Source organism: Podarcis erhardii (genome assembly GCF_964252035.2).
Source record: "Podarcis erhardii genome assembly, chromosome: 2".
Lineage (NCBI taxonomy): Eukaryota > Metazoa > Chordata > Lepidosauria > Squamata > Lacertidae > Podarcis > Podarcis erhardii.
In genome coordinates this window covers 121,033,965-121,045,031 of record NC_138498.1, presented here as the reverse complement: position 1 = coordinate 121,045,031, position 11,067 = coordinate 121,033,965, and the positions used below count along the sequence as shown (strand labels likewise).

General features: G+C 49.7%; 1 protein-coding gene across 1 annotated transcript; it reads right to left on the bottom strand.

The window, feature by feature from the left end:
* Positions 1 to 6,433, bottom strand: PSMB8 (proteasome 20S subunit beta 8). The gene is made up of 6 exons (XM_081853894.1): positions 6,247 to 6,433; positions 3,548 to 3,698; positions 3,293 to 3,404; positions 2,270 to 2,399; positions 325 to 529; positions 1 to 203 (listed from the first exon to the last, which is right to left on the bottom strand). The coding sequence occupies exons 1-6, from the start codon at positions 6,391 to 6,393 to the stop codon at positions 115 to 117; spliced, it is 834 nt and encodes a 277-aa protein (XP_081710020.1). The 5' UTR covers positions 6,394 to 6,433; the 3' UTR covers positions 1 to 114.
* Positions 6,434 to 11,067: the final 4,634 nt, after the last annotated feature.

The following is an 11,067-nucleotide window of genomic DNA, read 5'->3' as shown; positions in this document are numbered from 1 at the left end:
TTTATCAATGAAAATACTTTATTGCTGCCCCGTCATAAATGTAGCTCTGTCCCTTTCTGCCCTTCGCCCCTGAGTGTTGAAGCATATCCGACGTTCCTCGTGGTTCCCGGCCGCTCACTTCTTGGCTTCGGCGTACTGGTGGAGCAGTTCGCTGACATCTGTGCGCCCGACCCGAATCCAGCCGTCTTCCTTCATGTGATACACTGCGCGGGGCGACAGAGAGGTACCACCACACCAGTGAGCTTGTGCAAAATGAAAGCAGGCTCTCACCAAACAAGGGGGACGTGGGGCTTGGACTGCAGAGTGAGGGTGGGGGGCACTTACTGTTCACCACACCGCCTGAGTAGGCATCGCGGTGGGTGGCGTACGAGATGGCCTTCCTGCCGAGTTCGTAGGCCTCCTCCACGCTGAGATCGGGGCGATGGCCGCTGTCCAGGATCCCATAGGCATAGCAGTTCCCGCTTCCCGTGGAAAAGAGGGGGCCACCCAGGCGCACCCCGTTATTGTCTATGTAGTAAAGTCCAGGACCCTAGAAAAAGAGGAAGAACTGGCCTCTTTTGCCTCTGATTGCGGCCGCTTCCACCCAAGTCCCCTGCCTAGCTGATCTCGCACCCACTCCCCACCCGCTCATTCCCACCCCACTCCTTGAAAGTCACAAAGTTGTTTCTCTCCCTCAGGCCCTCATTCTGGCAGCACTTCCCATGTGCCCCCCCCCCCCCAAGACCCACACTAAACCCCCTCCACTAAACCTCTCTTGAAAATGTGCCCTGGGTGAGTTCCCGGCGGTATGATAAATATTCATCAGCCTTGTATACACCATACATTTAAAGCAAAACCTCCTCCCCCAAAGGAATCCTGGGAACATTAGTTTACTGACCCCCACAGAACAGATAATCAGAGACCTTTGTGGGCCTCCTTGACAAGAGGTCCGGAGGGTGGCAACACGAGAATGGGCCTTCTCTGCAGTGGCCCCCTGCTTGTGGAATGCTCTCGCCAGGGAGGCTCACCTGGCACCTTCATTTCATGTCGTCAGACACCAGGTGAAAATGTTCCTCTATAACCAGGCCTCTGGCTGATTCTATGGCCTTTTAAATATGTTTGTGGGACAGCGGGTTTGTTCTTGCTTTCATTATGTGCTTTGTGTTCTCATTTGGTATTTTTATGTTGTAAACTGCCCTGTGATGTTTAGATGAAGGGTGAAATACATTTTACACATCACTTGGGAAGACAGGCGAACTAATATCAGTGTACTGGAAGAATCAAGGATCACCAGTGTCGAAGCAATTCTCTTCAACATCATCCAACTTCGTTGGACTGGTCATGTTGTGCGGATGCCTGATTATCGTCTTCCAAAGTAACTGCAGTGGTACCTCGGGTTAAGAACTTAATTCGTTCTGGAGGTCCGTTCTTAACCTGAAACTGTTCTTAACCTGAAGCACCACTTTAGCTAATGGGGCCTCCTGCTGCTGCCGCACGATTTCTCTTCTCATCCTGAAGCAAAGTTCTTAACCCGAGGTACTATTTCTGGGTTAGCGGAGTCTGTAACCTGAAGCGTATGTAACCCGAGGTACCACTGTACTATATTCCGAACATAAAAAAGGAAAGCGTAATGCTGGTGGTCAACGAAAGAGGTGTAAAGACTCTCTCAAGGCAAATCTTTAAAAATGTAGTATAAACACCGACAACTGGGAAACACTGGCCTGCGAGTGCTCCAGTTGGAGAACAGCCTTGACCAAAGGTGTCATGGGCTTTGAAGACACTCAAACTCAGGACTCGAGGGAGAAATGTGCTAAGAGGAAGGCACGCTTGGCAAACCCTCACCGTGATCAACTCCCGTCCAGAATCCTATGTCCCCACTGTGGAAGGACGTGTGGATCCAGAATTGGCCTCCACAGTCACTTACAGACTGATTGTTAAAACCGTGTTTATGGAAGACAATCTTACTCGGCTACGAGGGATCGCCAAAGAAGAAGAAGAAGTTCAGATGAAGGGCGGAATGCAAATTAAACCAACAAATAAATAAACTACGGTTCCCAGAACCTTTGCAAACTACAATTCCTAGGATTCTGGGGGTTGGGGTGGGCTGGCTTTAAATGTGCAGTGTGTATTTAGGCAGGACCTGGCTGGCAATGAATGAGGAGGAATCCTAGAATCGCTCTTCCAACCAGACTTCTTCTCTCATCAGAATACCCAGCAGCCCCTCCTTTGACTCCCCCCAACTCCGCCTGCCCCCCAACTGCCCCCCTCCTCGCAGTCACGCTGCTGGTACCTTCTTGTCCCAGCCGCACAGCATGCTCCCCACAGACAGTCCCATCCCCCTGTACTCAACAAGCATGTTGGCCAGCAGTTTGGAAGCAGCCGAGATGCTGATTCGCTCCTTGTTGCGTAAGTAGTACAACCTGCCGGAATAAATAATAATAATAATATATTAGTACTCCGCCCATCTAGCTGGGTTTCCCCAGCCACTGGGTGGCTCCCAACAGAATATTAAACATCCAACATTAAAAACTTCTCTAAACAGGGCTGCCTTCAGATGTCTTCTAAAAGTCAAAAAGTTGTTCATCTCCTTGACATGTGATGGGAGGGTGTTCCATAGGGCAGGCGCTACTACCGAGAAGGCCCTGTGCCTGGTTCCCTGTAACCTCACTTCTCGCAGTGAGGGAACTGCCAGAAGGCCCTCAGAGCTGGACCTCAGTGTCCAGGCAGAACGATGGGGGTGGAGATGCTCCTTCAGGTATACTGGACCAAGGCTGTTTTAAAGGTCAGCACCAACATTTTGAATTGTGCTTGGAAGGAAGGAAGGAAGGAAGGAAGGAAGGAAGGAAGGAAGGAAGGAAGGAAGGAAGGACATGTGACTTTTAGGAAGCAAAAACGACAGTCAATGCATATCAGAGCAATACCTTTATCAGGCCCACCAAAATATTCACAATAAAAGCGTACCAGCTTTCGGGATCTCCAGAACTCTTCATCAGGCTAGATGAAGAATTCTGCAGAACTCTCAGACCTGCACAACTGTTTTGTGCCATTTTGGTTGGCCTAATAAAAGGCATTACCTTAGAATGGATATTGGAGTTTATTTATGGGTCAGCCCGGCTGCCTTTACACGAGCACACACTCAATAATTCATTTTTTTTTCATTGCCCTGTCCTGCATATTTGTGAGATGGGGAAAATACCTGCAGAAGACAGAGGTTTACCGAGTTTAGCTGAGATTCCTGCATTGCAGGCGGTTGGACTAGATTGCCCCTCAGGGTGCCTTCCAGCTCTACAAATCTCTGATTCTAGGTACCTACCTGCAGTGTTTGGCCAGGAGTCGCTCCCAGTACTGGCAATCTGCAGCACTCCCAGACATGGTGCCCAACAAGTAGGGGTTGATCTCAATGACTTTGTTGAACACCTTTTCACCTGTGGGGAAGAGAGTTGTTTGTGGGGGGTTCAAGCCAGCGGTGGGGAGCCTCTGCCCCCACAGTCGAGGCCCAGGTCAGCCAGGCCTCCTCCATTTAATCTGTGGTGCCATTTCAACTCTCTATGTCTCTGTGGTTACTCACTGATGTAGCTGCCGGACGATGCCCGGGAATCGGTGGCGACGATGACGCCATGCTGGAAAGTGAAGGCCATGGTGGTTGTGCCATGCTGCAGCTCAATCCGCTGCCCGTTGCTGCTGCTGCCCTCGCAGTGGGTCTGCAGGAACTCAGATGGCTGGTGGGGGGGAGAGAGGAGGCAAGGGACAGAAATGGTTAATGTTTAGAAATCTCTTTTATCTGCCACCTGAAGCCAATTTTGAGACTTCTGTAATACACAGCAACAATAAATTATCTCAATGTTTGGGTGCTTCCTTTCCTCCTAGGAAGACGGCCACAAAACACTCCCCTACCCAAACTGGTATCAAGCTGAGCTTCTATAAAGAAGGGGACAAATGTACAGTATATTTGAAAGACCATTGTCAACACTTGAACTCTTTGGCAGGTTTTAACTACAGTGGTGCCTCGCAAGACAAAATTAATTCGTTCCGTGAGTCTCTTTGTCTTGCGGTTTTTTCGACTTGCGAAGCACGGCTATTAGCGGATTAGCGCTGTTAGCGGCTTAGCGGCTATTAGCGGCTTAGCGGCTTTAAGAAAAAGGAAAAAAACTCGCAAGAACTCGCAAGACATTTCGTCTTGCAAAGCAAGCCCATAGGGAAATTCGTTTTGCGAAGCACCTCAAAAAACGGAAAACTCTTTCGTCTAGCGAGTTTTTCGTCTTGCGAGGCATTCGTCTTGCGGGGCACCACTGTACCGTATTTTTTGCTCTATAAGACTCACTTTTCCCCTCCTAAAAAGTAAGGGGAAATGTGTGTGAGTCTTATGGAGCGAATGCAGGCTGCGCAGCTATCCCAGAATCCAGAACAGCAAGAAGGATCGCTGCTTTCGCTACGAGCGATCCCTCTTGCTGTTCTGGCTTCTGGGATTCAGAATATTTTTTTTCCTGTTCTCCTTCTCCAAAAACTAGGTGTGTCTTATGGTCTGGTGCGGCTTATAGAGCGAAAAATACGGTAACTCTTGCAATGATGCATAGACTTTAGATATAATGGAGGGTTGTAAATTAGATGGACTTATTATATGCAGTTTAAAAAGTTACTTAAAGAACCCACAGAGGGGAGGAGGGAAGTCCTGAGATTCGGAAGAATCTTGTGCTTTTTTTACCGTGTGTGATTATAATTGTGACTGGAGTTGTAAAATCAAACAAAAAACATTGAAAAAGACAAAAACAAAACAAACTGGTATCAAGCTGGCAGTGGTGCATTTGGGGCTCTCAAATTTCAGTGGTGTCCTATGCGATGCCAAAATTTGGTGCCGCCAACCACCTCCCGCCCTCTGTCCTAAGTCACTGCGGCACTTGCTGTGGGGGCCTCTCAGCTCGGCACCCCATCCCGTTTCGAAGTGACACATGTCAATCTTCCTCACAGATCTTTCAAGTGCTGGTGAAGGCCGGTGAGCAACATTCTGCACATGCTCACGGGCAGCGTCATTCTCAGCAGGCAGGCGTTTTAAAAGTAGTTAACTTTGCAAAAGACAAGATCACAAATCATAAAATAAATCCCCAGAATTACAGCAAATTATCATAAGTAAGATATAAAAGAAAGCCAGCATAGCAGGAGGCTGTCTTGGTGCCTGAGGCAGAAGCAGTCACAAAAGCTCCCTATCTGTCTCCTTTTGGGTCTTCTGAATTTTCATATAACAATTGGAAATGGGGCATTATTATTATTATTATTATTATTATTATTATTATTATTATTATACCCCGCACTCTCCAGCTAAACTGGGCTCAGAGCGGCTAACATCAAATGTATAACACATTAACATAAAATCAGACAATTAATTAAAATACATTCTAAAATCCAATCAGGATCAGAATAAAATCCGACCAGAAGGCAACCCGCAGATTATGCCACTGGCCAGAGGGACAGCCCATTTTCCCAAAGAAAAGGGGGGGTTCCCCACCCTTCCTTGCTAGACCAAGGTGGTTACATCGGAAGGAATGCACTTCTGATATGCAGCTTAAACCTGATTTCATCACAGATAGGTAGCCGTGTTGGTCTGCCATAGTCAAAACAAAATAAAAAAAATTCCTTCCAGTAGCACCTTAAAGACCAACTAAGTTAGTTCTAGGTATGAGCTTTCGTGTGCATGCACACTCTTTAAGGTGCTACTGGAAGGATTTTTTTTAATTTTGTTCCGATTTCATCAGTTGGGAGTTGTTTTAGGGTCACTGCTTTTAAAGAGCTGTCATCCCACCAGTGCTTTCTTGAAAGTTAACACAAATCAAGCAAGGAGAAAGTTCAGTGAGGCGCACATGGGTCCAGAGACAGATGCTACAACAGTACTGAACAAATGCAAAAACACAGCAGCCTCTGGTGGGTTGGGAGAACAAATGACAGAGGGCGGGGGAGGGAGCCCCCTTTAGGGAAGTTTTTAATGTTTGATGTTTCATTGTATTTTTAAGATTTTGTTGGAAGCTGCCCAGAGTGGCTGGGAAACCCAGCAAGATGGGTGAGGTATAAACAACAACAACAACGATTTCCAGACCCTAACATGTAGGTCAAAGCGAGCCCCCAATCTGCGCCTTCCGGAATACAGATACTGTACATATTTTCCTGCTTCTGTCACCGCCCAGCAGAGGGCAGCGGGCAGGGATCGCTCGCTGGCGTTGGAAAGGCACTAGCCGCAGTGGCCCTCCCGCCTCTTCTTCGCCCCTTTCCCCATCTCACCTGCCTCCCAGGGGGCACGGCGATCTGGGGCTTCTCTACCCCGAAGGCGTAATGCCCGGCTGCCCCCGGCCGCGGGGTGGCGGCTCCTCCGAGCGGGTTCCAGTCCCAGGCGCCGCGCTCCAGTCTGCAAACGTCGAGGAGCGCCATCGCCGCTTCGCCTCTTTTCTTCTCGGTGAAAGCGAAAGCAGCAGCGCCCGACCCGTGTTTCCTCTCCGTGTCTCCCCCGCCACCGCTCTGCTCCTCCCTCCCCGCCTTCCTCCGTGCGCCACGTCGGGGATGGGCAAGGGCGCGCTTGGAGAGGTCGGCGAAGGAGCAGGGCGCACGGCTGGGGAGAGGCGCGCACCGAGGGTGCACTATCCAAACGGACCCCACTCCACCCTCTTTGTTGGAGGGGGGTGGGAGAATCTGGGGAAGGAAGTGGGGGGAAGCTGTGGGGGGGGGGAATCCAAAGGGAAGAACCCCCCCCCACGGCAAGTTCCCTGCAGGGTTCTGTAAATTTTTGCCATGGCCCTTTGGATATTTCCAGGTTCATTGCGCCCCAGCTGTGGTTTCAATTGCTTGCTTTTCTCTGTCTTGCGTTATTTCACAGTGGTACCTCGGGTTATAGATGCTTCAGGTTACAGACTACGCTAACCCAGAAATAGTACCTCGGGTTAAGAACTTTGCTTCAGGATGAGAACAGAAATCGTGCTATGGCGGCACGGTGGCAGCAGGAGGACCCATTAGCTAAAGTGGTACCTCAGGTTAAAAACAGTTTCAGGTTAAGAACGGACCTCCAGAATGAATTAAGTTCTTAACCCGAGGTACCACTGTAGTTGCTTTAGAAGACGATCACCAGGCACCACACAACATGACCAGTCCAACGAAGTTGATGTTGAAGAATCATTGCTTCAACCCTGGGGATCTTTGCTTCTTCCAGCACACTGATATTAGTTCACCTGTCTTCCCAAGTGATGTGTAAAATTTTTCGGAGACACCATTGATGGAATATTTTGGGGAGTTGGAGATGGCGTTTATAAGTGGTCCATGTTTCACAAGCATATAGTAAGGTTGATAGTACAATAGCTTTGTAAACAAGCACAGTGGTGCCCCGCAAGATGAATGCCTCGCAAGACGAAAAACTCGCTAGACGAAAGAGTTTTCCGTTTTTTGAGGTGCTTCGCAAGACGAATTTCCCTATGGGCTTGCTTCGCAAGACGAAACATCTTGCGAGTTCTTGCGAGTTTTTTTCCTTTTTCTAAGCCGCTAATAGCCGGTAAGCCGGTAAGCCGCTAATAGCCGTGCTTCTGAAGACGAAAAAACCGCAAGACGAAGAGACTCGTGGAACGAATTATTTTCGTCTTGCAAGGCACCACCGCATTTTGGTTTCTCTGCGAATGTCCCGGTTCTCATACACTCTGCACTTCAGTCTTGGAGAAAGCCGCACTTGCAGAGCTCATGGCTATGTCCCCCCACCATGTGAAGCAGTAAATGCCTCGGCCAGTTGCTGGAGAGCTTGCAGCTGGGAAGAGTGCTACTCTTGCTTGCAACCTTCCCACTGGTGTCAGAACTTGGAAGGGACCCCAAGGGTCATCTAGCCCAACCCCCTTGCAAGGCAGGAATGTCAGCTGAAGCATCCATGACAGACAGCCATTCGAACATCTGCTTTAAAACCTTTAAAAGGAAGGAGAACTTAAGAAGAGACTGCAAAAAAGCTGCAACTAAACGAATAATTCTGGTGCTGGAGGAGACTCTTGAGAGTCCCATGGACTGCAAGAAGATTAAATGTATCCATTCTTAAGGAAATCAGCCCTGAGTGCTCACTGGAAGGACAGATCCTGAAGCTGAGGCTCCAATACTTTGGCCACCTCATGAGAAGAGAATACTTCCTGGAAAAGACCCTGATGTTGGGAAAGATGGAGGGCACAAGGAGAAGGGGACGACAGAGGACGAGATGGTTGGACAGGGTTCTCAAAGCTACCAGCATGAGTCTGACCAAACTGCAGGAGGCAGTGGAAGACAGGAGTGCCTGGCGTGCTCTGGTCCATGGGGCCACGAAGAGTCAGACACAACTAAACAACAACAACAAACGAATAATTGTGGCAACCTGAGTTGGGTGCTACCTTCGTTCCCAACGCACTCCCGCAAGACTTGCAGTGCCGGATTTATGTATAAGCTAAACAAGCTATAGCTTAGGGCGCCACTCTCTTGGGGGCCCCCCAAAAATTTAAAGGATAAAAACTGGATGTGTATTTGCAAAATATAAGATAAAAAACAAATAAAATAAAACCTACATACAGCAACAGTGTTTTGTGTTGTGTAGGCTCCTATTTGTTATGTGCAAATGGCTTTAGATACCTATTAGGTCCATAAATTACCATATAGCATATAGTCAACACAAAAAACAGCGGCAATTTGTTGTTGACAAAGGACAGCTGGACATATAAAGGGCCTCATTACCTTCAGTAGCTTAGGGCCTCATCAAACCTAATCCGGCCCTGCGCATGAGCATGCATTTGCTGAATCGGGGTCTCGCAGGCCCTGCAACAGGGTCCGATCTGGAATAGGGCACAGCACCCGTCGCTGGGTTGGAAACAGACTTGACTTCAACAGCCGCAACTCCATTCTGATTTTAATTTTTTTTTATCTCCAGCATGCAGTTCCAATCACAATAAAATGAAGAGCGGCTTCTTTACAATCTGATCCTAATAAAAACTCCCTAGCCTTGATTATGCTCAGGGTTGCAGCCTGCAAAGATGGGAGGTCTCGCTTGCTGGCAAACAAAAGAAAAGCGAGCACAGAATTCGTGAAACATTGTCAATAGCAGCTACAAATCGGTTCAAAAGCGAGCAACCGGTGCGCTGCGCTGCTCCTTTCAACCGCTAGGTGGCGCTAGCTAAACGCGCCGCGGCGGCCAGCAAGGGGAATCCCCGAATGTTCCAACCTTGCGTGACCGAATCTACCCAGCAACTGATGACCCACCCATGCCTTCTTTAGCCATTGGTTCGGCGGGACACGGCCAAGTTTATCAGCTGGGCGGAGTGCCAGGCGCTGTACTAGGAGGGGCGGGAGGAGAGGAAACCGCAGGGGCCGCATCCTGCCTGTTAGATCGACGCGATAGAGGAAGAAGAGAAGCAGCAGATGGCCAGTGTTCTTGCCCTTCCCCCTTGCCTTCCTGATCAACCCAAAAAGTCCACCTTCCAGGCCCCATAAAATCGCAGCTCTGCTGCAATTGCAATTATGTTGGATTCTGGACTTTTGCGTTATTTCCCTGAGTTCAAAAGCGGCCCCTCCTGCTGTTTCTGCAGAATGAGGGCCTGGCTAGCTGGCCTCCCCGGTCCTGCCCTTAAAGCACCCGCTGTTTGCATGGAAACGCTTTCCTAGGAAAGGGTTGCCAACTTGCTTCTTCAAGCAGGGCTCCTGTGCCTTTGATTGCAGTGCAAAAACAAACAAAAAACCTCCTGCCAACTCTCCAGTCCTGGGAACAGCAGCACCAGGTGGATTCCTGCCTGCTGTGTAGCTCTTGAGGCAGGACGGGAAATTCTCAGTCCCTAGAGAGGAGGACAAGCCAAACACTCACTGAGCTGGAAGTTAATTATAGCCTTGGGGTTTTCCCCTGATGTCATGCTCCAAGCCTGGAGCCTGGTAATGAACCGGCAGGAAACATTTCTGCACAGAGACACCACATCACACAGTGACCCTTCCAGACACTGCTGGACTCCAGCTCTGACCATTGGCCCTGCTGGCTTCTGCTGGGGGTTGGGAGTGCAGCAACATCTGGAGGGCCACAGCTTCCCTAATGATTTTTCCATGCTCTGTAGTTTTCCATTCCTGCTGATGTTCACCTTTGCTCCGTCCTGGAAGTAAACTGGCTCTTTCCACTGGAAAAGGGGCAACCAAGAGGAGATAGCCATCTTCAAATAACATGGAAGAGGGAGCAAGCTTGTTTTCTCCTGCTCTGGAGGGTAGGACTCGAACCAAGGGCTTCACGCTACCAGAATGGAGATTCCGACTCAACATTAGGAAGGGCTTTCTGACAGGAAGAGCTGTCTGACGGTGGAACGGTCTCCCTCGGGAGGTGATGGGACTCTGCTTTCCTGGAGGTTTTTAAGCAGAGGTTGGCTGGCCATCTGTCCTGGATGCTTTAGCTGAGATTCCTGCATTGCAGGGGGTTGGACTAGATGACCCCAGGGTTTAGGTAAAGGTAAAGGTACCCCTGCCCGTACGGGCCAGTCTTGACAGACTCTGGGGTTGGTGCGCCCATCTCACTCAAGAGGCCGGGGGCCAGCGCTGTCCGGAGACACTTCTGGGTCACGTGGCTAGCGTGACATCGCTGCTCTGGCGAGCCAGAGCCGCACACGGAAACGCCGTTTACCTTCCCGCTAGTAAGCGGTCCCTATTTATCTACTTGCATCCGGGGGTGCTTTCGAACTGCTAGGTTGGCAGGCGCTGGGACCGAACGACGGGAGCGCACCCCGCCGCAGGGATTCGAACCGCCGACCTTTCGATCGGCAAGCCCTAGGCACTGAGGCTTTTACCCACAGCGCCACCTGCGTCCCCACCCCAGGGTTTACATGTGCACAAATTCTTGCCTTTCTCTAGCAACAGGTGATGCTTAACCCCACTGTCCTCTGAGGTAGGTTAGGCAGAGAGGCAGCAACTGCCCTGAGGTCACCTGGTGAGGAGATTCGAAATCTGTTGATAACCTTCCCATTACAGTGGTACCTCGGGTTAAGAACTTAATTCATTCTGGAGGTCCGTTCTTAACCTAAAACTGTTATTAACCTGAAGCACCGCTTTAGCTAATGGGGCCTCCCGCTGCCACCACATGATTTCTGTTCT

Bases quoted from the DNA above. Each gene is read 5' to 3' on its own strand.
- PSMB8 (XM_081853894.1), bottom strand. From the start codon at position 6,393: ATGGCGCTCCTCGACGTTTGCAGACTGGAGCGCGGCGCCTGGGACTGG. The intron at 3,699-6,246 runs GTGAGATGGGGA...CCCCCCCACCAG, and splicing joins CCGTGCCCCCTGGGAGGCAG to CCATCTGAGTTCCTGCAGAC. The intron at 530-2,269 runs GTACCAGCAGCG...CTCTTTTTCTAG, and splicing joins TGTGCGGCTGGGACAAGAAG to GGTCCTGGACTTTACTACAT.